The sequence below is a fragment of the Aquila chrysaetos genome, chromosome 18 (genome assembly GCF_900496995.4).
Source record: "Aquila chrysaetos chrysaetos chromosome 18, bAquChr1.4, whole genome shotgun sequence".
Lineage (NCBI taxonomy): Eukaryota > Metazoa > Chordata > Aves > Accipitriformes > Accipitridae > Aquila > Aquila chrysaetos.
Genome location: NC_044021.1, coordinates 4,019,440 through 4,046,508, shown reverse-complemented (window position 1 = coordinate 4,046,508; position 27,069 = coordinate 4,019,440). Strand labels below are relative to the sequence as shown.

The following is a 27,069-nucleotide window of genomic DNA, read 5'->3' as shown; positions in this document are numbered from 1 at the left end:
AAGATGAAAAATCAAACCAGGGAGAAATGTTTTCCTCTAGGATCACACTGTCAGTCAGCAGACAAGCTGGGAAAAAACAGGTATTACTCCGAATTCTCAGCTCGTTGTTCCACCCATTACAACTCTTTAAAAAAAAAAAAAATCTAGACTGAGGCAACAACTGATGGACACAAAAATATAGCAGGAACCTTCTAGTGTCACAGCAGACACTAGAGTCTTCTACGTTTTTCCTGCAGAACCTGAATGCTGTTGCCACGGTAAGATGTGACAACAACGGCCACCAAAATAACACAAGCAAAACATATTCTGGATAGATGCTCAAAATTCCACTTCGGTTTAGCCTTTAAAGGCTTGCATTTGCTTAAAAGGGGTACACAAACTCTCCACCTCAACGGATGGTGCCAATCTTGATTCACTCCTACAAAACATTTGGAAAATTTCACCAAGAGAACACTATGTAAATTCAGACTACCACTCTTACAATAAATGCTAGCATCTGTTCTGAAGCAGAAATGCGGCACATATCCCCCAACTGTTCTGTATTAGCTCAGGAAAAAGGAAACTTGCAAAACGTCTCAAAGCCAAGAAACAACAGATGAGAGAGAAGTCGTTCAATTATGAACTTTCAGTGAGAGAAAATAATTTACCATTTAAAAAGTTGCGCTGGTTTTCCAAAATTTGGTTAATTTCGTGGATCCATAACTGGCGGACTCCTGGACTGGCAGAATGCAAAATAAAGGTCTCCGTGACATCGCCCGTTCTTGATGTTAGTGCAAATTTACATGGATCGCTGTCCACATTTTCCTCCAGGGAAAGGCAACTCACCTTCACGAAAAAAAAAAAAAGAGAATTTTACTTCATGTATTTTATGAGAAACATACCTCTAAAATCTCTTGCTTAGGAGCTCAGAGTCAGATCTTCAAATGATGACCATTCTTTCCTTCAGGAAAACAATACCATGAAATGAAGGATTACAGTAAACTAAGGATTACTGTACAGCTTACTGACACACAGTGCCTGAACCATCTCCAGCTGGTCAGTGTGGCCCAATGCTCTCCTTCGTCCCTCAACTCTCCCTTTGTGTTATTTAAAATGCTGAGCCTGCTATGGAGCTCTACCACAGGCCGTCTGTCCAGCCAGCACTAAAGAGGATGCTCAGCTGGCAGGCAGAGCACCGAGGTGAATTAAGGGAAGCCGGGTCCACTCAAAACGCTTCACAGGGAGGAGGGCTGGTGGCCCTAATATCATCAGTTTTTGTTTCAGGGAAAGCTTGAAGTGGAGGTAAACCCTTTGTGTTTGAGGAAGAGCTGACATGTCTAAGAAGGTGGCACTACTTACAAATGTTACCTACACACTTGGACTGATTTCAGCTGAAACTCAAAAGAAGGGATACGTATAGAGTTATTATCCTTATTTGCAATGACTTTGCAATGTGGTGTACCCACAGCACAGAGCTGAAGACTAAACTCTTTGTGAATGCTTGTCTGGCTTTGCACAAGAACACCCGTTTTGGTATGCTCCACGTGGGAAGCGGCAGAGATCCAAAGATTTCCGTTTATCAGAGCGAGCACAAATTCAGTAGGAAGTAATTTCAGGAAATGACTGACACCTCACTGCGCTTTATGGTTGCACATCTAGATGTCACTAGTGACTCCACACTGGATCAGAAACTGTTACCTTAGCAGAGTTTGTGCAGGGGACGCAAAGGCTCACACGCAACAGTTACCTTGATGCTGTTTTTAAACAAGAATCCGGGCATGGAGAAACCTTTCTTTTTATCTAGCAGCTCACTGAAAATGACAATCTGCTCAAACAGGAAGACCCGTCTCTCCTTGCAGCGTGGCAGAAGTCCCGTGTCCTGGTCTGTAACCAAGAATGTGTCCTGGAGCAGGAGCTTACCCTGGGCTACGATTTTACCCTAAACACAGAGGCAAGGGGAAACGCATTTAGTGCAGTTCTTCATTTCTTTTCCCAATCAACCTTTCTGAGTACATGTTCATGCCAAAATAGCTTTGTATATTTCCCAGTTTCTGCGTGTCACTGACCATTACGTACTCATTGATCCTCCTATGCACAAGATATTCTTGTGCCCTTTCTCAAAAAACAAACATCATCAAGGAAAAAAAAAAAACCCAAATCCACTCTACCCTTTTCAATTCATACTGCAGTTTAAGGCTTTTAACACTAAGGCTTTCATCTCTCTATTCTCAGTAACTTCCACAGTAACTCGTATATTCTTCCCAAGTCTTCCAGGGTGCCGAAAAGGGGAAGAATTCAAGTTCATACCTGCGTTGCAGAGCAGAAAGGGCTTTACAAGAAGAACATGTGACTAGCGTCTGGCTGATGCATACTGCTTCAACAGCCAATTTCTGTCCCTTCTAGACTTCACAAAACAAGGGCTACAGTTGCCTCAGGTACTTTACTGACCGTAGCAACTTCTCCTTCTTCTACACTACTGAAGCCAGGCCTCCTTACCTGCTGATAACTGATTACTTCACTATTTTGCAAGTCATTAGTCAATAAGGGAACTGTAATAACACCAGAGCTTCCTAGATTTTGCAGAAGGACTTACCTAGCGTGACTGACACAATGGGTAAAGTTTCCCAGGAAAAAGTCCTTGGCAGGGCTAAGACTTGATTTTTCATTTACTGCTTTTTGCACCAGCTAACCATAGTGAGGGAGCACCCTACCTCATTTCTCCCCATGACATTAATGGTTAATTTCTAGAGAACCTGACAAAAACTCCAAGCAAAACTGCAGCCAACTTACATCAAATCCTTGCAGGCGGCCAACATTCATCATGTCATTACACCGTTTTGGTACTATACACATGACCTCTACAGCTCTCTGTTCAAGACAAATAAAAAGTCAAAGCTTTATTTTCCAAATGACTTAGCAGTGTAAAATTTTGTTTCACTTGCTATAGTTGCTTTAGAACAGAAATGTGAAAAGTAAACACTTCTAATCACATTCTCAAGAAGATCAGAAAAGGAAAGTGACTCTGTCAAAACAAGAGAAGTTCAGAGTAAAGAGCATTCAAATCACTAAGAGAAAATGTCTCAAGTACCTCTAGTTCTGTTGTGTCAAGATTAGCTTTTTTAGAATATTTGAGGAAGTCCTGAAAAAGGAAAAAAAACAATATGAGCTCTTTTCTCTTTAATCAGCAGAGAAATCTTAGAAAATCTGAACTTGCTATCCTCTGTCAGAGAATGACAGACTGCAGAAGACACATAGAAAAATCTTCTTTTTAAAGCTTCTTGCTGGGTGCTTTCCCCTTCTTGTTTTTTAAGATTTATTCACTATTTTGATTTAGCTCATACAAGAACATGTATTAATGCAATGACCTCTGTGATATACAGGGTTGCTCTTCAGTAAACTTTTATGTGATATTAAAATGATTGCAGGTGTAGATTGGGAAAGTTGGGATGAGTCCCAACAACCCATATCACATTTACATCTGAAAACAGTTGGGAGATCCCTCTCCCTTTCATATGACATTGGTACAAATTCTAAACATTTCCATGTCACTGACTTGAGTTCATTTGGTCTTTAACTGTTAAAAGACAAAGCAAAATTCTGACCAAGCTCTTTACTGCAATTTTTATAACTATCTGAATATGCTCAGAAAACAATCATATGACACTGCTTACTAATCTGGGTTCTGTTTGTGAGGAAGGTGGAAAAGCATCAGCGATATTTAAGAAAGAAAACATATCCGTTAACACATATATTACATCATTCATCTCAACATCACCTTTAGTAACAGCTGGTATTTCATAATTCTCTGCACAGGTTTTATTAGCAAGTCTGTGAGCTGAAGTCTGTGGCCCAGGCGTTGCTTTAGATCCTGAGGTTGTAAAACAAACATTTTTTTGTTCATTCAGTTAGAAACAACTTTGTTTTGTTGAATTAGAAACACAGCAAGATATATCACTATTAATGGCTATCACAGCAGATATAGGCAGAAGTCAGAGCAGAATCTAATCTTCAGTTAGCAAAAGCTGAGTCCCTCCCCTGATCTGTATCAGCTTTGTTTCCAAAGTATTCCCCTCTCTGCGCATCTTCCCTATCTTTTTTTGAAAAGATTATATAGTGAAACGTAATTTTTCAATCATAGGCTGTATATAGACTATTTTTGACAGTGATCTTTGCTCATCCAAAATTGCCACTTCATATAAAAAGCACTGTTAACTGCCTGGGCTAGGGCTAGTGAGGATGAGACTCTACTGATAAATTAATATCTTACACCTAAACTTTAGTTTTCTTCCCCTAGAGATTAATGCATCTCTAGGAGCCTGTATCAGACTTCAGAAATCAGAACAGAAATGGCAAGAAATTATCATTTAAAACAGTAACAACCATATGTGCTGCCTTTTTTTTGTTTCGTTTTGTTTTGTTCAACAGATCTGATAACGCTTATGATTTATACACATCCTTCACCTTGCGTATATCGTCTCTCAGGAACTTACCTCAAAAAACGTATCAATGTATTCTGAGACAATGTGCTCAGACTTTGGTTTGTTTTGGCAGTAAACTATGTACATGTGCAACCTTCTCTCCTAGAGGAACAAAGATAGAGAATGATACATCATCGTCAAGAAAAAAACCATGCCAGATTGAAATGGAGTATTATTTTAAGAAGTACAGCTGTTCCAAAGTATGAACTTAAAAAGGTCCTTTGGAGGAAAAGAAGCAGCTACATATGCAGAAATTACAGATCTGAAAACACATTTATTTGGGAATATCACGATGATTTAAGAAAGGCAACATAAGTCAAAAAATTGCCACAGTTATAAATACTCCCAAACAACAGGTGTTTAGAGATGATAGCTCAGCCCGTCCCACAACAAAATTAACTATGGGAATGGTAATCTTTTTCTTTTAGGAAGAGCAATGGATAGAGCCTTTGAAATGTCATTCTTTTTTATTTAATTTTAATAATCTGATTATTATTCTGGTATATTAGAATAATGACCTCTTCCTGTTTAGCTGTACAGAGTAGTTAGGAGAAACCTCTCAAGTCTTCTCTTTAGTATTAGCTGTCCTATTGCAGTTTGAGTGGGGACATAGGTGATGTAGCCTGGAAATGGTGGTGCTAGTATTTTTTAACTCTGATTCTGTATTTTGTGCATGTGCTTTAAACACCAAGGCAACAAAGAAAAAAGAGAGAGAGCACAACTTCAGCCTTTAAGATTCATTCTTGATTACTGACCTTGCTGGTTAAGAAACACAGACATACCATATATGTCTATTACCTACTCCAAAATCCTTCTTATCATTTTGCTAGGATCAGTCTGCCATTAGAGGCTTTGCTGCTCAGAGGCTTATGGAGTTCTGACCAGTGAAGACAAATGGAAAGCAAAAAAGGAAGAATAAGATGGAGATTGAAAAGGACACAGAACATGATTAAGAGCTGGAACTGAATCGTCATGTTCTAGCTGATAGTCAGGGTTTTGCTAGAGGATGTTGTAAGAGCATCACAGCTTGCCTTTCCATCTGGAGTGGTAAGGGTGCCTTTCAAAGACAACTCAGTCACAAATACACCAGGAGAAAGTAAAACAGCAATCAGAAACAGGGAGAGTTACTTCCTCCAGGTTTCCCATTTTACCAGTGCCAGAACTCTCCCCTCTCCCCATGCCTTTTTTTTTTTTAAAAAAAATAATCCCTCAGAAGTGAAACAGCTCATTCCTCCTCATTAGTCCAGGAATTAGTTCTGGCTTCCACTGTCGCTGTTCCATTAATGTTTGGTTCTGTGCTCTTTTGCTACCCTGGTATTGACTTCAAACACAGAGCACAGGGAAAATCTGAAACCCATTAAATCTGCTTTAATCCAGTCTGTCTTCAGTCTTTGCACACTTGTGCAAACGATCATATTTAGCAGGCAAGTTTCCCTTCTGCTGTCTTGTGTGATTTCAAGTACCTTGAGATGTCATCTCAAACAGATATTAAATTGTATTTCTACACAAAGAGACACGAAAATGATTGATTAGTGGCATGTCTGATGTGTCCTGAATTTTGATATCTAGTTTCTAGATAACTAGTTTATCCGATTTCTTTCCGAAGTATTATAATATCCACACGTATCACATGGTCATTCCTTTAATAAACAAGTGAAGAGTGGAAAACCAGGGACTTGTATAAAGCTATAAAGGGTACTGTGTTGGACTAAAATGAAACATCTTGAATTTCTGGCACTCTCAATTTCTTCTTCAAGTGAAGAGGGAGGATTCTCAACCACTACTGTGATTCTCAGAAGGGGAAAGGATACAGAATGCACTGAAACTGGAAAGAAGAATGCGCCTCTTTCCTATTTTTGTTTCCTATGTTCCACAGTACTGCATGGATATCTGGGATTAGAAGGCAGGTGTCATATGAAATGACAATTGCCTTGCACAGAACTGGAACTGAATTGAGAAATGGGACCCTCATTCATATTTCCTCTCCACAGGAAGATATTGGGGACAAAAACTAGAGCATTTAGTCTATTTATAAGCTCTTATAAGCTATCTCTCCACCTCTCACAGTGATGAGTATTTTACAACACTTTCTTAACCGTGTTGTACCGTAGATAAATCCTTAATAATCAAACATGTTGGTCAGTAGCAGCAATAGGGGTTTGCCAACAGAGATGTTTGCACTTACATGCTTGACAAACAGAGATCCCAGCTTTTCTGGATCTTCAAGGCACTTCTCCAACTCTCCTAAAAAGAAGCTGAACATAAACAGAATAAGTACCTTTTTCTGATAGCACACACTATAGCAACAGCTAATTGCAAGGCAAAATGGTCTTACTGCAAGGTCCACTTTGTGTCCCCTATCAGCAGCTTTGGATATTAATGTATGTCCAAAATGACACTGTTAACAGTATAATATTTTAATATAGATCTCCAAAAGGACACACTGAATCCATGCCAAGATGAAAAAATACTGGTGTTCATCAATAAAATTCTTTAATTTCATATACTGATTGAAACTTTTCTCCTTCCTAGTCTGAATGCCTAAGGCGCTCATACTGCCATGCTAACCCCTAACAAATTCTTTGGACTGAATTCTTAGAGAAAACATTTTTGAAAACAAAGCCTCAAATGATGTACAAACTTCTGTACATAATACTATCCATACTACAGATTCTCAGTTGAAGCACTTGCTATATATAAGCATCCTTGTTTAAAGCAAATCTTCATACCAACATTTGTAAGCTGAATCTACAGTATCTACAACTCAAAGCACAAGACCAACTGTATTCACCTTGTATCTGAATATTTGAGGAAAAAAAATAATTCTTAAAGTCAGTCTGGTATTTTTTAGGTAGAATTGTTCAGCAGATGCTTTTCAAGTTAATACGTACTCTCTGTGCCAGTCGTAAATCTGGTGAATGTTTCCAAATACAATCTTGTCTTTGCCTTTCATGTCATCAGGTACGCCATCTTCCTTCATAAGTGCCATATAACCCTGCAAGAGTCCAAGGAAATTCACTGTGGACGTTTTAACTTAAAAAAAGTGAGCTCTCTTTTAAACCCCCTTTTCCCAGAAGCTGTCCAAATTGCCCATGACAACAGCTTGCTTGGGACACAAAACCAAACCAAAAAACTGCTGCGTAACATAGCATAACATAGAGCATAGACACAAAATATCACAAATTAGCTTGAGGTTGCCTACACGACACTGCCCAGTGCTAGAAAGATGAATTCACTCTCGCTAATTTAGCCTGCGTGAACAGACTCAAAGCGTAGAGGAAACTTCTACAGCCCTTTATTGTGTGAAGCAGCTGCAATGCTTTGCCAGGTAGGGCTGTTACCAAGCACACGTCAGTGCCGCTGAACTGGCTTCTGCGCTCGTTTGCTCGGCGTTTCTTATTTCAGCCATCCACACTAACCCTACACCAGCGTGCGCTGAGGAAGAAAGCAGCTGCGCTGCACGCGGGACTGCGCTGCATGGACTACTACTTGCGGTACGAGCAAACCTAATGCCAAAAAACCTGAACAGCAATTCTACTAGCAAGCATTCTGGCTGCAGTAAAGTTCCTTTTACATTTTCTCATAGTCCCATCTTCTCTTTTTTGGTGTATAGATAGTTGTCTCACTGTGCAATTCTATCGCATAGTTAGAGCTGGGAGTGTTTTTAAATTTTGTAATATTCACGCAACTCTATTCCTTCTGTTTTTTCCTAATACTTCTATTTCTAATTAGCTAGGTGTGGTTTTAGTTTGCAAAGTTTATGTTTTGATGTCTAGCGTTTTCACCAGGAATTACCTGTTCATAGCCTTCCAATGCACCCTTTAAACACTGTAAAAAGGCCACCACAATGCCAATCTTTATTTCCCTCCCTCCTTTTAAAACAGAGTTTAAGAATTGACCCTTGTTAGGCAGAAATTCACTGTCACACTCATTCTCTCTACTCTTCCAAACACATTTTGTTGGCAGCTGAAGACCGAAGGGAGATGCATGATGTTACCTCATTTTGCAGAAGAGGAAACTAGGAAGTCTAAGGGAAGCCTAGCAGACGGAGAGGAAGCAAGTCTTTCAAATCCAGGATAGTTGCTCCATATGCTGAGCGACAATGCTTTTTTTAATTTAGTTGTGCTAAATAAAACCAACTAGTCTCAGATACCATTAGGCCAGAGGTAGTGATCTTAAAAAATGACAGAGTTACACTCCTCAGAAGAACAATAAGGTGGCACACAGTAACAGAAAGAAAGAAGGCGGTAAGATTTGATGCAATATTTCTAATATGTTAAAAGCCTGCAGGAGAGAAAACTCAGGATGCAAACATTCACATTTTCAGTTTCTTCCTGTGTGTTGTTTGGAAAAAAATTGTGAGGTTCAAGCTACACAGCTGGTCAGTACCATATTTAAAAAAAAAAAAAAATAAAAAAATCAAGAGAATGAAAAAACATCATACCTCAACTACATAGCCCAGATCTCGTACATAATCTCGCTCTGTCTCCACTAATTCCTGTAAGACATAGCTACAATGGAAAGAAAATGGTGAACACATATTTCATTAAAAAATGAAACCGATTCTTAAAGAGGATTAATGGCATACAACTTTTTACACATTTGCCGTCACATATGCTTGATAAGCGGAGTTGCATAATTAATGTGAATTAATGCACATTCTTTCTAAACAAGATGCTGCTTTGACTTTGGAACTGGAGCAGGCTTGCTTCTGTTTATCTAAAGTCAGATGTTTTCTTACATGTGTCATTAAAATTAAACATTTAACTAGTGTTTAAAATAAAATGCTATTATGTCTCTGGTCTGGAGACTCTTAAGTATACAAACTGCTATTTCTACCCACAGATTTAAGTAGTTTTGAAACCAGGCATGTTTTTGTTCTACCATGGTAACATTTTACTACTACATAAAGAACTTCAGAGTGCGGTGGAACAGAACAAGGGGAATGACCAGTTTTTTGAAACCTAAGAGCCCTCTGAACATTTAAAGATCAGCATCTTCCTGAATAACTGAGACTGACATGTGACAGAAGTCAAACACAGGTATGACTAAAATTAAAAATCACAGGAAATTGAAACTGCCACTAATGTTTGAGAAAAAAATTTTTCTTTGCATAATGTGACTACATGCTTGCCACCTAACACAAGTCCTCCCCCTTTCAGACTAACAGCTTCTGCTGCCAGTTCAAAACGGACGTTTTTTTAAACATTTCATTTCTCTCTTCAAAACACTGTAAAAAATGGAGTGAAAATATGGTCTTACTGTCGTCTTTTTAAGGAGCTGGATTTCCTTTCTTCCATCTCATCTATGGGTGATGAGGAGGAGAGAAGGGAGTTGTCTGAAGGGTTGAAGGATGGACTGCTGCTGTCACCTTGATCTACCAACAAGGAACTCGGACGGTCCTCCAGGGCCTGAGAAGGTGTTCAAGACAGACAGCAACAATGATTTCTTTCCCCTTTACTCACAAGACACATTTACATGCAGATGTACATGGGAACCTATGGGAGATCAATTATTGTACTGTATCTTGGCAAAGGAGGTCTCAAGCTTCCAGGAAAGCAGCCAAAAACTTGGCTTTCCAGGACAGAGAACCTAACCTTAAAGAAGCACATTTGAGATATGTCAGTCTTTTCTTCTCAGGAAAGGAAATCAGTTGGTTTAAGCAGCAAGGGCTAAAAGTCAGACTATGCTGCTCAGGATGTAAGTACTTCTATAGTGGAAGCTACACAGATGTTTGCTTATTGTCAGGGATCAAATTATATTTGTCATACTTCAGTTCTGGCATATGCAAGTTACTTTCAACAATAAATAGGACATCTTTAAAAGAGATTCTTTGGGTGTTACATTTTTTAACACAAGAGAAGTGGCATTCTTTGTCAGACATTTTGTTTATCTTATTAACTAACCAAAATACTGACTCATTGAAGAAAATAATGACTTCTACACTGTCAATGTTGCTTTTGAGCTTCATGACAGTTTGGATCCTAGGAAAGAGTCCCTGTCTCTTCTGCCAGATACACTGTCTCCCTTGCATGGGCTCCACAGGCTTCTGTTTGTATAAAAGATGGAGAAATAACACGAACAAGCTTCTATGAAATATTTATTGGACTTCTTTAATTCAAGTCCATAATCTTGGATCAAGCTATAGTTATGTATCACATTTTCCTTGCATGTGATACAGCCTTTAATGCAAGACACATTTACTTCACCAGGGTGGGGTTCAGCTGTAATCTTTTTTCTTTCCCTACAAAAAGTAAAAACCCAATAATGATACGACTGGCCCAAAACCCCAGGGAAGCTGACCCTTGGCTAAAACTGTAAAATGAGAACATCTCCACCAGGGACTATATGCATGGATCATGAAGTTATATGCACTGCTAGGCTGCCTGAAAGACACACTGACTATCAAACTTTCCATTTACAAAAGCCTGTGTTGAATTTTCCCATAGATTACTTCTTATTCACACTTCTGGTGCAAAAGAAGTAAAAAGCAAAGTTAATAATCTAACAGAGTGCAGTAATTCTTTCATGCAATAACATGCAGTGAAGTGTAAGTCTTTCTGAATGAGGAAATATATAATAGAAATTAAAATTTCTCATTCTAGAATTCAAAGCTGCTTAAATTTAGAATAAACATGGGAAATATCAACCTCTGGTAACATGGGGTTGCCATGCTGCGATTCTCTAGTTTTCACAGTGACACTTCTACTAAGCCCAGCAGGGTCTATACTGCAAAAGCCAGACTTAAAGGTTTTGAGGGAATCACAGAATTGCTGAGACACCTCTTGAGACCATATAGTCCAATCTCCCCGCTCAAACAGGGTCAGCTAGAGCCGTGTTTCCAGGACTGGGTCAAGCTGGGTTTTGAATACGAAGGAAGTCCTCCCTGGAATTATCCATACACCCTATTCTTTGTCAATGAGCATCTTCAGAAACACAGAAACTTTAAAACACAAAAACTTACAAAAGCTGACACAAATTCCTCCTACTTAATTTGTTAGCAAACACTAAAAAGCAAGAAAGGAGGCACTAACATGCAAAACAGTCATTTTACTCTTTTATTTATTTCTTTGCTATCACGTTGCCTAAAGAGCAGCTAGATAGCATAAATGTTTCTGTGTGAGGGCTATCTGCTTTACTGTTGAACCTCACAAGATTTGCTATAAATCTTGTTTCAGGGATTCTTCTCATAAAGGTCTGTCGGGCTAAGAACCTGGGTCTTTGCATTCCTTTTACTAACAGGACATTTTCTTTTTACTAATAAGACATACATTTTCTGCCACCTCCTCTCCCTCTTATTTATTGCTTTTTGCTTCTCTACATAGCCATTTACCTATTCAGTAAGTGCTTTTACTTACTGTGTACAAAACAACCCATACACCAACCCAGAAAGTGACTTTTGAAACTGGCATCAAGTTTTACAAGTCAAACGCATATAGCTTTTCTTTGAATAGCAAGCTGGGACTTGAAAACACAACTTCTTTAAACACATGCATCTGCCAGTCAGCCTCACCATTTTACTTTTGACGAGCTCTTCAATTGCACTGACTAATTCTGCAGCACTAGGTGTCTCGGAGCTGGTCGGCCGCACCAATAATCGAGAAGATGTCTGTGCAATGACACAAAGGAGGGAGAATCCCAGAGTTAGCCTGGTTCTTGTTCAAGAATCAAGAGACTTCCTTCACTTCTCTGTCAGACAAAGGTACCCGACAATAACTGTCAGCGTATAGAACACTGAGATCATCCCTTCCACCTTGGGCAACTGGAATTGGACATTTTAAGTAACCCCCCAGAAGTTAAATGCTGGGATAAAAATTCCTGTTCCTACATGCAACAGAAGTCAAGGAAATATCCTTCATCTTGCTGATTACGGTAATGCTTGACAAATAGCTATAAAAATCGCCTGAGCCGACCCAATGGACAACAAACAGTTTGTTAACGTATTTTATTGCTGGTTAAACAAAGCAACAACTGCAGAACAGTAACAGGAACCAAGAAGACTTGAAATAAAGGAGGAAGCATCATTAAGCTAAGAAAAAATACGCCAGTAACTCAGGGGCATTTACTTTTCTAAAGGAGCTGGGGTATATTGCTCAGATTCAGAGGGGAAATTGAGCTCACCATTCCTTGGGCCATCCATTTTCCCCAATGGTATGTGTAGAGCACAGAAGATCTCTGGCCTCATAAGCTATAAAATGCCAGTTTATAGATACAACTGAAGGTAAAAGGTGTTCACAGTAAAGGATTCTGGGAGAGGGCCATTAAATTCAGCCTCAGTAATTCGCAAACAGAGTTGTTTGCATATTACATTTATCATTAAATAACTGGAAAGTGGAAACAGGGTGTAATATGAACCTTACTTCATATTACGAACAGCACAGTGGACATCAGGTAGCACAGGGTAAGCTGTCCTGCAAATATTTCCAACAAACTGGACAAAGAAATGGCACGTATAATGACTTCACACAAGAGGTTCTGCTCAAATCAAGCATGGGTTTAACAAGGCTCCCCATAAGTCAATGCAAAAAAAAAAAATACAGATTTTAGGTCGTTTGCCTTGTATTCGCCTTATTCGGAAAGGAAAACAGGGGTTGGGTAAGCAAAGGAAATACAGACAACTTTAAATGGAAAGATACGGGAACTGAGCCAAAGCAGAGACAGAACACAAGTCAACATAATGCTGCATCAGAGTTTACAAAAAGAGAAAACAAAAAGCAAAAATAATTAGTTTCATATTAACATAACTGACCTTGAAACTTTAATACTGCTTATCCAAAAATTAAATGCAAACAACTTGTAAACTGCCATCAAATGCAAATCCATGAAGTGTGCAATGATTCTACTGAACAGAAGAATGCATACTGTGCAGATGAGCTCTTAGGGGAGAAAATGGTTGTGTTATTTAGTGATATTAGACAAATCAGCATGGCCTAGCGCATGACATTTGCATGCGCACCAAAAACTGAGCAATCCCACAGCTAACGTGCCTTTTAGGCAATTGTACGCTCCCGACGCCTGACTGTTGACCAGGTTTTCCAAAGCTGCGCTTGTATGCGGGTTTTCACTTTGGATGCGGAGCTCAGCTTAGCCTTACAAAACACTGGCAGTGTTGGAATCAGACTCTGGTCAAGGTCCCTTCTCTCCGTTATTGCTCTATGGGAGTACATGGGCTGTGACTGTTGATAAAACTTCAGAACTGGTTGGTTTCCAGTTCGTGTGGTTGTATCGCATATTATCTGAAAAAGAAGGAGCTGCACAGATGAAGTCTGCTTGCTGACCTTCCCGATGATGTACTCTGGGAGCAGAATACATCCCTCGCCCAGAAAACAAGGAAAGGTGGAGGAAGCAACCGAGCACCCGCAGGTGTGAGATGCTGCTGGAGCCCACAGCGGGCTGGGGAGGGAGGGAGAAACCCAGCAAGCAAGGAGTTTCCAGCACGGAGTGTAGACCAGGAGCCCTGGAGAGGAAGACATGCTCGCAGTGAGGCACGGATGAAAGCCAAGCCTCTGAGGTCACGGAAAGGAGGAGACATTCCTTGGGATCCAGAGGAGCTGAGCAACCCAAGAAACCACCAAGCGTGGCAGGAATGTGAAGGAGGACTCCACCCAGAAGGCAGACAACCGGGAATTTTTGGCAAGCCTTTTATTAATCAGTAACTCCATCAATAGAGCCAACTGACTTCTGCTGGGTAAAACTTTGCTCTGGCTTCTCACTTCTGCATTCCAATAAGGCATTTGCTTTAGGTACTGGAAACTGGTGGTATGTCTTGGTGTGTGGACTTCAGGGAGGCACACACAACCTCCCAGGCTGCCACATGAAGGGACTTTTTTGCCTCCCACCATGCAGTAGGACAGATATTGCACAAAAACAACGCACCACTGAAGAATCACTATTTAGATGTTTCGAAAAATTATGGCATAATATTAACTTTACCAAATTTTAACTTCTTAGGAGTCTTCTCTAGAATGTCATCTAAGCTACTTTACAAACTGTCCCAACATGTTTTTACTGCAGTGGGTGCATGTTCACCTCTTAAGAAGTGAAAGTAAAATTTATGGGGGATTGAAAGCTACTCAAACCTCTTACTCTGCTGTGGTAAGGGTCTGACTTTGCACCAGAAATACAGAAGTGAGCAGACACTAACTTATAAGCATATCCCTTCACATAACTCTTCTTGCTGTGTAAAGAGAACTATATAAGCAAAATCCATTCTTCCCTGATGAACTTTTTATGACTTGCATATCAAGTTTTTGTATCACTGAAGGGACATGCAAATGTGGCAGCTTATCAGCAGGAACTTTAACATATTTTCACCAACATTATTCTTATTCTATTTCTAAGCCTCGAACTGAGATTATTATTTTCTAGCAACAAAATATTCTCTTAGGTCTAAAGGTTGGCCTAGTTTTGCTTGTTTTGTTTCAGGAATACTTCCCAATATATTAACTCCCCAACTCATATATTATACTTTTTCAATTCAGAAAACATGTAGGAATTAAATACACATAGAGCATGGGAGCCAGCGATTTTGATCCTACAAATGATAGCTTCAGGGATGAACGAGATCCCCGCTGAAAGGCAGTGTTTTTAAAAGGAAGAAAAAAACCCCAGAAATAAATAAGTTCAGCCAAAGTTATCAGTAACATCTGCATCACTGAGAACAGTGAGTAACCAGCTACAAAATCCACTAACAATATTCAGTGCTATAGATTACAAAGGTCAAAAATTTTAAGCAGCAAAACGGGAAGAAAACGGTAATGTGCATATTTGCTGCACAAGTCCAGACTGTTTCCATTCTAAAAACCTCAATCTCCAGGCTTGATACTTGTTCCCTACATGTTTGATCCAGGCTGAAAATCGAACTAAACCCTCTCAAGGTATGAACATTATAAAATTAAAGAAAAACAGATAATATGCAAGTAAGATCTCCTTCATGCAGTTACTATCTACATCCAGAATTTCATCACTGATGTAAAATTTTTACCCTCAACTTTAACATGCCTTTGTTTGTAAAAAGCAGCTGGATTAGTACCCTTATTTGGATATTAACTTCTTAGTAGACATGTTTCTTGGGCACCCCCCCCCCCCCCCAAAAAAAAAAAAAAAAAAAACCACCTTAGAGTTGATGTGAACAGCTCCTTCTGCTAAGGCATGTACATAGAAATATTTTTCCCCTGAACTGAGGCTATCCAAAATAGTAGGGCTTGGTGAACAGCCTGTGATCTAAAGAGGGTATGTACGACCGTTAATTTCTCCAGATAAACTTTACGTGCACGTAGTATTTTAACCTCAGTACCCAAAGGTATGATTATAAAACAATTACATTCTAATCACTAAATAAAGCATCAAACAGATGTAAATAGGCCTGCAAACACACAAAGCTGCCCTTTTCCACATTTAAAGTGCTAGTAGAAAAATTTCTGCACTTGTGCTTTCAAAATAGAGAAGCATTTAACTCTGTCCTCAGAAAACCCTTTTAATGTTGTCTAAAGTGCCATAGTGACCGCTTCTGTCTACCATAAAGCTGTATTACGTACATTGCAGAGACTTTTGGAGACAGAAGAAAGATTTGTGCAAAGAGAGGTTCTCTCAACACGTGAAGCCTTCCCCGCTTTCTCCTCCTACCTTGTCATCCTGCGAGTCGGGCTGGAGAAGACTGTGTTGCTGAATTGCCATGGGAGGAGGAAGCGGTACAGCATCCGCTCCCTCTTCGCCTTCCTCCTCTCCGCAGCTCTGCATGCCTGAAGAGGATGACTTGGAAAGAGTGCCACTGCTCAGCCCCTCGTTCCGACCTCTCTGTAAATAAAATCAAGACATTCAAGCTCTGTTAACCTTCAACAGCATGAAGCTTGTTCTCACAAGCTTGTCTTAAACAAGTCTGTTCTGTAGATTCACCTCTCTCCCAACAAGTCAAGATGATCCTACAAACACAGTGCAACTCCTCAACAGAGGGGGAAAAAAGCAGATGCCAAAGATAGTTTGCAGCGTTTGGCAAAAGCAGATGGATTGAGATACCGAGAGCAAGATGTTCAGCTTGAAATTTACTACAGGGAAGTGTTACCAGAGCCACGCTTGCTTTCCAAGTTCAGTTCTATAAAGAGCCACACTCCTCTAACTTAGAAACTCAAGAACTTTGTATCTAAAGTATCAACCCTCATAGCAAAACTTGTAAAGGATATTAAAAAAACCCTATTACAACATGAAGTAGTTTGTCAGCTACCCCCTTAAAGTAGTGAGAGCAGACTGCTTGTATAATTTTTACAGTTGTGTTGAAAGACAGTCCTTCCAATCACACAAGGAACTATGATTTCAATTAGCCAAAGTTTAACGTAACTGATCTCGCAGGATAATTTAACTATCTTTAACGGAAGACAGCACAGATGGTTATTGTTTTTTCCTGACTTTAAGGCACTGGCCTTAGGTTTTCCCTCACTCACAGAACTGCAGAGTAACAGATACTTCCAAAACAATGCTACAATTGCATGACGGAGGGTCTTTTTCTACAGCCTGACATTCAAGGACAGAGGCCAATATTCCTTCCCAAACCACATCTCCCAATTCACCATGCTGCCAAGGCTCTAGTCTTTTCTTTCCCTACAGTTACTGTATAACTTCACTGATGTTCCAAAGCTTGCAGCAAAATATGTTGGGAGCAAGAAAAAAAACCAAAACAACTAAATAACTAATTGGGCATCTGAGACCACTTTTCTGTACGATAACTACCAAAACCGCTAGTCAGATTCAAGCCTGGTAAAAGGGAATAACTGTATAGCATGCAAGTGGCTGTGCCCTTGTGGAAGCAGTAAGATGCCGTTCATTTCAGCCTGAACCACAGCTTTGTAACAGAAAAGAATTTGGCTCTGTCTGCAACTAACTGGAGGGAGGCTTTGCTCATACGTGAGTTCCAGGCTCAAAAGGATGGGCACATGTTGGTGGGAGGAAGGGAAACCTTCAGTCGATGTCCTTGGTGGCAAAATCTGGAATAGTTCACCATTTCCTTCCCTCCAATGAAAACTGCCATGTTTATTATTTGACCGATGGTAACTACCTTTTGACTTGAAGGGCCAGTAATTTTTCTGCCCTCTAACTCTTGCTCAAGGTATAAATACAGCTTTAAGCAGTTAAGCAGCTCTCCCCATATTCTCCCTGATCCATCAACAAGGAAAGGAAAGGAAATACAAAATGACCTGATTATTCCCAGAACATGAAGATCCTTTAACTCACAAAGCTGCCTTCCTGAGTGGGATAAGAGAGCGAAGCCAAAGAACAACTTTTTACCCTCTCACCTCTTTTTTGACTAGAGTTCCTTCCCCACAGAGCTTCACTAACACTCTCAGTGCAGAAGGGCCCAACCTGTTCCTGGCACAGTACTTACGCAGAGCACAGCAGTCATCGAGAATGAGCACATGGCGCATGCCGCTTTGCTCAACTGCTGGACAGAGGAGACAACCTTCACCTGACGACATTTAGTTCTTTGCAAAACATAAAAACAAGTCTCGGGAAGCTGCCCTGAACACCCACCTCTTCAACAGTTTCATCTTGTGGGGTCGCTGCACTATCATCGGAGTCCTTCTGAGAGCCCGCATCGGCACTTTTACGAACCTCTCTGCTCTTCTTATGCTTGTGGGCCAGTTTTTTGACGTGCCCGTCTGCTTTTCCACTGCTAAGACGCCTCACGGGACTGGTAAGCCATTTTCTCAAAGTGTTGCCGGGGCGCTTGGGGCCCGGGGAGCTCTGGGCACCGATCATGTGGGGCTGAAGCGATGTTACCGAAGCAGGAGGACTGGCATCGTTGCTGGAGACCGAAAGGGAGTCTGGAAAAAGAACGACGGGAGCATTTTAAAGCTGAACCACTGGTAAGTGAGAAACAAGGCAAATGACATACGTAGTAACGGGTATCAGACTGGACACATGGACGAATTGAGCAGATTATTTTGAAGTAACCTGGCCTTTAACGACACCACAGCTATCGGTGTTCATGCTGCATGTGGCTACCCACACATAAGCAGCATTTATATGCTTACAACAGTCAAGCTTCATTAAGTCGCTCCTGCCTCAATTATAATTCATACTTACCACTGCCGATACTTATTTGATAGTGTATTATACCTTCCATATGTCATCTAACTTTATGGAAGGATACGCTTGTTTTATCTTTTAATGTATACTGCTTTGAGCACGGACATGAAGAGTAAAAATAATTGCCTCAATGAGATAAGGAAATTATTTTTCAAACACCAAATTTTATTACAAATGCTCCAGTTACTTTCATTATTTATTTATTTCCCCTACCCTTGGGAAAAGGGGCGGAAGAATCCAGAAAATGGCTAAATGTGTGTCTTTTGCTTAAATCTTCTCAGCGTTTTGGCTGTTGTTTTGTTTGTTTTTTTTTAAAAAGGCACAGAACATCAATGTTTAAAAGCCCATGTGCTCAAATCTCAGGATCAGGAGTACTTCTCAGCATGACAATGCCTTAAGTTCTGTAGTCAAACAAAGGACACACTTTTCTCAAGCCATCGTTATATGTGCATGAGGTCAATACTACTTTCCCACCAAGGCTCCTGTCACTTGAACTGGACCATATGCTTATGATAAACACCCACTGGTTAGCTATTGTGAGACTGCATTTCTTTTTTCCCCATGCAGCACAATGCTTTCCCCCCCAGCAATTGTCTTTTCCTAAAAACATACTTTTTTTTGGGACACATTCTCTTAACACCACTCCTATGAATATTATCTATCACGAGGGTATTAACAAGACTCTCCTAGGTTGTCAAATAAGGTTTTTTTTTTTTTCCCTGTGTGTACACTTTAGTAGATAGATAGTTTATATAATGATGACATAAATAATGTTTTGTTGAATGTTTTTACTGCTGGGAATTAAATGCAGCGCTTGTGTTCCTTCTTGAAGCTTGACACAGATGTTCAGGTCACCTCTTCTGGCAGCTCTTCCCTAAGAGGCGTATTGCCAGTCTGACCAGAGGTAGTTTGAATTTTGTAGAATAATATGGTCACACTGATGTAGCAATACACTTCACTGTAAACACCCAAATGCCTTGGATCTACACACAAGTATGTGAGCCTGCTCTGTTTCCATAGAGTATTAAGTGCAAATCATGGCTTTAAACTGAGATGAGGAAAGAGACATAAAATGGGAATATAATAAGTTAGGACTTTTAATTTTTCCTTCACTGTTAAGCTGTTTCAAAAAGGGCATCCTTTCCTTGGAATCCAAAATTGTGATCGATCTCACTGTTTGTCAAGATTTTTTCTATTCTAATAAAACCCAAATGGCATGTGACCATTAAGACGCATCAGCTCTGATGCCAAGAACTCCTGTAGCTTATACTGTACGAACACATACATAATAATTGCTATTAACCACCACTTTCATCATGTTTCCATAAAGCAGAAGATGAACAAACTTTGCAAAGCATACTTTCAGTCCAACAAGCTAGTTGCTAACACTTTAAAGCAAGTCACCCAGAATCAGGATTCATCTGCGGAATTATCTTCTAGCCACAGCTGTAGCTGTGCTGTGCGTGGGTAAGGAGACTTCCTATGATGCCATTAACCTGGTTTCAAGGCTTTAAGTTACAGGTACTGCCAAAAAGCAGATGCAGAGTTACACTAGTCGGCTTTGTCTCTAAATCTTGGGATAGCAGTGCTACAGAATTACCACATTATTTTCTTGTTGAAGCAGGAAACATAAGGAAGAAATTAATTATCTATAACAATGGTTTTCAACTTGTAATCTGAGTATCCCTCAAGGCCCCTGGATTACTGCTTAAGGGTCCTCAGCACATCCATAAGAAAAGCAAGCCTACTAGCCATCAGTATCCACATCACAACAGATTTTTTACTTTATTTAAACAACAACAACAAAAAAGGCCTGCTTATTAGAAAAATTCCAAACAAAACTCGCAACCATCTGCAAGCTCTCCACAGGAATCCAAACAATCTCCTATTAAACCTCTGTAAGAAGTTAGTTTGACTCCTTTGTCACCAAACTCAACTTTACCTTTGTTTTATTATGCATCTTTTAATCAGATGCCTTGTTTCAGAAATCCTAGCAAATGTCAGCTGATGGGTATTTCAATAAATAACCTTCTGCCACTCTGCTAGTAGAAGACAGAAGAGGAGAAAACAGTGCTGGTGTTCTTGTAAATAAGTTTCTTAAAGCACAAACTAAATGCTTTGTTTTCAAGACTCCCGAGCTTGAAGAGGTCATAATCACTCAGCCAAGTTCTTCTTTTCATTTATACATATTTTTCCTCCCAATAATGGTCCATACAAGTTCCTTCCATACAAATAAAACAGACCACATTCACTTGTTTATTTAAAACAACAACAAAAAAAGCAATTAAGCCTTCGCAGAAGTTCACCATGTACTGTTTTGTATTTTTGTATCTGCTGCATTTCTTTCTTTTACCCTTACTCCTTTCTAAGAAAAAGGCAGCGTGGTGGTGCAGTAACTGATTGTGTAAGATTTACTTTTACATAAACATGCCTATCCCAAAGCATGTTACATGCCTGCAGTTAATAAACCCATTTTTCTTTTTATAAAACCTGCGCTCCACCTCCTCAAATTCTCACCCATCCTTTTGACAATCAACACTTACCAACTACCGAATTTCTTGCAAAACCAAGTGGTACAATGCAGAGCCCCTGAAACTGTGGGAGACGAGTATTTTTGTTGGACTGCACTTCTGCTGTACCACTCCTACTCTTAACCCAAGTTGCCCAAGAGTTTGTGGGCAGGAGGGAAGAGAGCAGGAAGAAATACGTACACTCTGCTCAAGAGGAGAGGATCTAAGAGACAAAACAACGTTAGCCAGCCATGTTTCACAGCACATACTTTAGCTGTATCCTCCCACACAGCATTAGTTTTCATTTGGCATGCAGCATGTAACTGCTTCTCATCTTCTCTTCTGCATGATTTAACATGAAGTACTTATTGAAGTATTATTAGGGCTTCAGGGAATCATAAAAGTGGACAAAGTGTAAGTAGTACACCAAAATGATAGCACTGTTCCACTTTGCTCTTTAAAGCATGAAAGCACTGGGGGAGAAGGAAAAGCTTAAAATGAATAAAAATACTGCATTGCCATAAAAGCATCAGCTTAAATATAAAATTTTATTTAAAAAGGTATTTTAAAAAACCCCCAAACAACCCCAAAAACATTTAACATCACCACTGTTAACCTGAATGGAATACCAACCCACTAGCCTCTTCAGAGATCAAACCTGATTTTTTGCCCCTCCTTAAATCTGCACAAAACATCCCTACAGCCTCATCGGTCAACGTTAATACTCACTACAAATATTCCATGCCAGTATTTTCCCAGTGAGACCCTTTACTGCCCATTTTCCCAACCCATCCCAGCTGACAAGAGTCCAGATTCTCCAATTCTTACTCCCATCCGCCTCCTCAGGAGACCAGTCATGAAAAAACCTAGGTGCTCAAGTTCGTGTATTTATGTAGAAGCATTGCCAGCTCCAAGCATTAGGGAATATCAATATCCAATACAGGCATTTTCAAGAGCACAGAAAGGCCTTTCACCTTCTCTATAAGAACAGCCACACGGTTGTGTCTTATTTCCCCCTGCCCCATCACTATATACTACTGCTATCTATATAATTAGGGATACAGACTTGGTTTGATTGATTACCATGCTTGGGATTGTTTACACTAAATTGGCTTTGTTTCCTTTATGACTACATAGCAAATTGTTTTTCTAGGGTTGCTCAAGAATATTTTATCACTAAAACACGCTAAGAGGAAAAAGGAGTATTCAAAATTAAACCAAGAACAACATGGACTTTTGAAACCAAAACAGATGGAATAAATTTGGGGTATGCTAACCCCAGCTGTGTTTCAAGTACAGTAAACTTTCTAGTGAGTGGCAGATTCTCTTTTAGAAAAAGATAAATGCAACAGATGGCCATCTTGGAGAGAAAAATAAAAAACCCAACACACATCTAACGATCACACACAGCAACACCAATCCAACAAGAAACCATTGAATTTAATAAAAATTACTATTTGCTCAAGTACAGACAGCTTTGTAATTCAATAAAGTATTTTAAATAACCTAATGGATGGGCTTTGTTTTATAATTCATAGCCACAATAAGAAAAGAAGGCATCTAACTGCCATTTCTCTCAAAGTAAAAACCACGTATGTTGCTCTGGTGGTGAGGTCAGAGAGTTCACTGAGAGTCCATAAATACATTTTTGAAGCCAAAAAAAAAGAAAGGGGGGGGGGGGGGGGGGCAGGCAGCATGGGTTCTGACCCCCTCAGACTAGAAGATAGAGTTACCTCCAACGAACAGGCAAATTTTTGAAACTGGAAGGGAAATGGGAATTCTCATTGTAGTCCCAGCTTTCTTAACATTAGAAACACACACATCTGTGATTAATAAACCGGTTTTTTCCCCTAAAAAATAAATCAGCCATGTTAAGCTAGTTGATGACTTGAAAGACTCTGCTTCATATTAACTATTTCCATATTGCCGTTTTTAGAGGTTTAGTATTTACAAGGAGTGCAAGAGGCTACAAAAACCTGACTCCTTTACCTAGGGAATCAAACTGAGTCTGTTTGATGCCTGCCCTGCACCTCTAAACCCAGAATGCTCCAAAAGCAAAAATCAGAACATTTTACCGTCGCTGGACTATGAAACAGGGATGGGGCAAGGAGTGAAAAATGGAGCAAAGCAAACCTAGTAACGCCGACTGGCGTGTCGCACTGCCACCGCAGACCTGCCATCCACCATGAACTTTAAGGACCAAAAAGCCCAGAAAACTCATCACACAGAGCAATTAACCAGCCGATCAGTACGATTTGATGCAGGTACATTACGAATACTTGGGGACGAGAGCTGCTCGTTGGTTCAAAACACAGAGCGCACGTCTATGCGGATGCACTTGCAAGTTCAATACGCACATTGGAAACGGCTAGAATTAGAGTTCCGTGATCTACCTACAACCAACCATGCCCCAATCCGAGCCAAGTCAACCTACCATCCGAGGAAGCAAAACCAGTTTACAAGCATCTAATGACAAAAGCCCATAAAACTCCACCTGCGTAGAGAGTCATCATTTGTTATTAGATAAGATGGGGAAAGCTTGGAAAAAGAGTGCGAGGTTTATTTTATTTGTGGGGAGACACATGCACAGTTTCTGCCTGGGAACTGCTTTTGAAGTAGGAGGCTATCAATTTGCCATGTACAAGACCATTCAGATACTTTTGTACATGTCAGGAATTTTATTTCTCTCCTGCTGGGTATCCTCTTCAGACTACCCTCACTGAGTATTTTTTGTAAACCAATCCTGGAATACACATCAAAAGGCATTAGATGTGTTTCAACTTTAACAAGCCACCATAAAAGCAGTTACAATTTAAGACAATACAGCTTGAGCGTTACCAGGCTTGCAATTGGGGAATTTCCACCATGCCCCTTGGGAAGCATGAGTTTCACTTACGATATAGAGACAGTGCAATAATTTTCATGAAACTAGTTTCTTCAAAAAAAAAACCAAACCAAAAAACCAAACCAAACCAAAAAAAAACAAAACCACAAAATGCAGAAAGCTAATACACAATACATAAATGAAAATTGTTCAATCACATCTGTGTTTGGAGCAGAACAAACACAGTCACTCTTCATCTCTGGTCAGCAAACCCTTCCTGCCTTTTATTTTAAGTTACACACTATGCTGAAATACAATTTGTAATATTTTCAGTGTGTGAATAGACAAAGAGTTCAACTCCTTAGTATATCTTCCCTGATTAATGAGTTACCTGTATTAATTTTGACTGATACAGACACTAGTCCAGAGCACTTAATTATTGAATACATTTAAATCCAAGTCTTCCAAGTCATCAAAACCTGACTGTGTTAATATCAGATAGACTGGAACTCTAAGCTTGATGCTAGATACTCTTCAGCTTCTCTTAATAAGATACTAAGCTGCCCCACAAGCATGTCTGCAACTAAAAAAATAATAAAAGCCTCCCCCCAAGACAGACACTGTCATCTTAACTTCCAAAGGCCTTTCTGAAATTGAGAAAAGTCATCCAATAGACATATTTGCAACAGCACTAGAGAAAAGAAAGAAGAAAATCTCTGATTAAGGGCAAAAAGAATACACTGTTCATTTGAGTTGGAAAATTAGTGGTGTATGCCTGAAGGGTTTAATACACTTATGTTATTACTATTTTATCATTATTTTTTTTTAATATCCTCTCCTGCCCTCCTACTCCGTAAATGTAAAATCAAGGTTTTACATTTAAACTTTTAAATAATTTCACACGCATTATAGCTTGCACACAGAGAGAGCTGTAAACACATGAACTGCTATCTAGGAGCTAAACACCAGCAAAATTTAGATGGGAAAAAATCCTCCTCTTACAACTGCTGGACAGTTTTGCCTCCACACTTGTTTTTCCTTTTCCTTTTTTTTTTTTTTTTAAGCAGGAAGAAGGCATGATATTGTGCCAGAAAAAAAAACTTTCCCAGGTTAACAGAAGTAGTTCTGTTTGTGCTCCCTGGAATTCAGACCACAGGGATACAAAACCCCAAACCTAAATCTTGTATATTACTACAAGCGCAAGGCAGCACTACAGACGGGGAGAGTGGACTTTGTGGGGCATTTCATTCCTTGCAATAAGCTGTTATCCTCTCCCATTTCTGGAGAGAAATATATTTTGTGTCACAAGTAGGAAGTATTAAAAATAACTCACACTGCTGAAGTTTAGTTTCACCGTTTGTGAAAACCACAAGCTTTTAATAGATTAAATCTCAGTTTCCCTGTACACAGCTCGTATTTTAACAGGCAACGTCTTGATCGCGACTCCACTGTTTTGACCACCTGTTTGCTCAGATTTCGACAGCTACATCCACGTGCCCAGGACAGCTTTAGCTCATTTAGCACTGTCTGTCAGTCAAGTTCTCACTCTGCGTCAGTGCGCTCAGCCACCCTCTCTTACCTCTCTACGGGTCAAAGCAAGTGTCCTGACCATTTTAATATGATTATCTCCCCCGGGAAGGGGGGGTGTATTTCCGCTAACCACTAACTGCACATGCTTTTATGTAAGAGCTAATGAACAGAAGCCCACGTTCTAATTTTCAGGCAAAGTTTTCTCCTTTTTGTGCACAGTCTCCGGTGAGTTTCTTTGGGCCAAGTGCGGCCATCAGTTAGTTACCTATCCCTTGCACCTCACCTGTGCCTCCGATATACGACACCATTTTACATCACCATGAAGGAGCACATTATTTGCTCTGCAGATCTACAATAGGCAAGATTTTCACTGACAGATTTAAGGTACATACTAACAGTTCACTCCCTCATAGGGGCTGACACATACCATGTAATTAAGAATATTAAGGTGACACCCTTCTTTCATTAAATAGTTGTGAAAGTTCTTCAGTGCAGAGAAAGAAAATACGAGAAGTAATGCTTTTCTATATTAGAAAGCAAGTTTTCCCACAGCACCAGTGTAATTTCCCTGTTTCGCTTTAAATACAGTAGCTTTTAAGATCAATTTCTCACTGAGATGTTTCACAAAGTCTCAACTACCTCACCCATTTTCAAAGCGTGGGTGGGTGTTTTGGAGCTCGTCTACGGAGTCATGTATATATTAAAAAGTCTTCACATGCTATTTTTCCCAGATGCCTAGCATCAGCAATATCCAACTACTTTAGGATGACCGAAGTGGCAGATGAGATGAGGGCACGGCCCGTCCACTCCTCCCTCCAGAAGACGGGATGCAACGGGAGCGGCGAGTGCCAGGGACCGCGTTCCCAGGCCCGGGACCACTGCCTCTAGGTTGAGTTGTAGAAAAGCCGCGCGCCGACCTCGCCTCTAGCCTGCTCCCCGCTACTGCTGCTGCTCCTTCGTGGAAGATCTCGGCACCAGAAGCTGGTTGAGGGCACAACGTAGCTCCTGAAGCGGCGGGAGCTGGCAGCGTTAGTCGTCTTCCAACTGCTCCAAGTTACGGCACTCCCCCGCCTTTGACAGAACCGAGCAGCTAGCCGGTGGGGAGAAGCGAAGCCTGAGCCAAAGAAGGAAAAGAGCGAAGGCAGAAGCCTTGGGCCTGGGCTTCGTAGGCAGCGCTGGCGCTTAAGACGCTAGGCAGAGAGTTTTGATGACTGTTGACAAGCTATTTGTCTCGTGCATGCTGCGTGCAACCTACTTTTGAAGAGCCATGCTGCGTGACGTTCGCAGCGACGGCGCGGCTCTGCTCTCGGTGGAGAGCTGTGTGTCACATCCTACAAATGGGAACCACTACCGACAAGATTTGTGATAAGCAGTTTCAGATTTTAACTGGGGCAATTAATTTCTGCTCATCTGTTACTGAGCTGCAGGGTTTTATCATCTGCTACTTTAATTTTTGCTGCAAAATAATTTCTCCCTCGGAAATGGATAAAAATAAACTCCGGTCCTAGAAATACAGCTCTGAAGAAGCGCGGCAGCTTATCTGATACGCTGTGCGCATCGGTCCAGAAGAGGAAGATTATGAACAGATATGAAACAAAAACGTCCATATGAATATAGATAACAGAACGGCCAACCAAAAGGGAAAAAAAAAAAAAAGAAAAAAATCCAT

At 40.2% G+C, this 27,069-nt stretch overlaps 1 protein-coding gene across 7 annotated transcripts in view; it reads right to left on the bottom strand.

Moving 5' to 3' along the window:
* Positions 1 to 27,069, bottom strand: part of TRIO (trio Rho guanine nucleotide exchange factor) — a 257,834-nt gene that overhangs the window by 16,981 nt on the left and 213,784 nt on the right. For 5 of the 7 annotated variants that reach the window (XM_030041604.2, XM_030041600.2, XM_030041603.2 and 2 more), the window contains exons 35-47: positions 17,979 to 18,271; positions 16,083 to 16,253; positions 11,971 to 12,066; positions 9,720 to 9,868; positions 8,902 to 8,968; positions 7,349 to 7,452; positions 6,643 to 6,712; positions 4,470 to 4,559; positions 3,755 to 3,847; positions 3,068 to 3,118; positions 2,770 to 2,847; positions 1,727 to 1,918; positions 648 to 825 (exon numbers count right to left, since the gene is read on the bottom strand). In XM_030041604.2, coding sequence (XP_029897464.1) covers positions 648 to 825; positions 1,727 to 1,918; positions 2,770 to 2,847; positions 3,068 to 3,118; positions 3,755 to 3,847; positions 4,470 to 4,559; positions 6,643 to 6,712; positions 7,349 to 7,452; positions 8,902 to 8,968; positions 9,720 to 9,868; positions 11,971 to 12,066; positions 16,083 to 16,253; positions 17,979 to 18,271 — 1,632 coding nt within the window. Of the gene's footprint in view, positions 1 to 647; positions 826 to 850; positions 1,610 to 1,645; positions 1,919 to 2,769; positions 2,848 to 3,067; positions 3,119 to 3,754; positions 3,848 to 4,469; positions 4,560 to 6,642; positions 6,713 to 7,348; positions 7,453 to 8,901; positions 8,969 to 9,719; positions 9,869 to 11,970; positions 12,067 to 12,588; positions 13,138 to 16,082; positions 16,254 to 17,978; positions 18,272 to 27,069 lie in introns of those variants that run through there. The other 2 variants (XM_030041605.2, XM_030041606.2) reach the window with 2 other exon arrangements.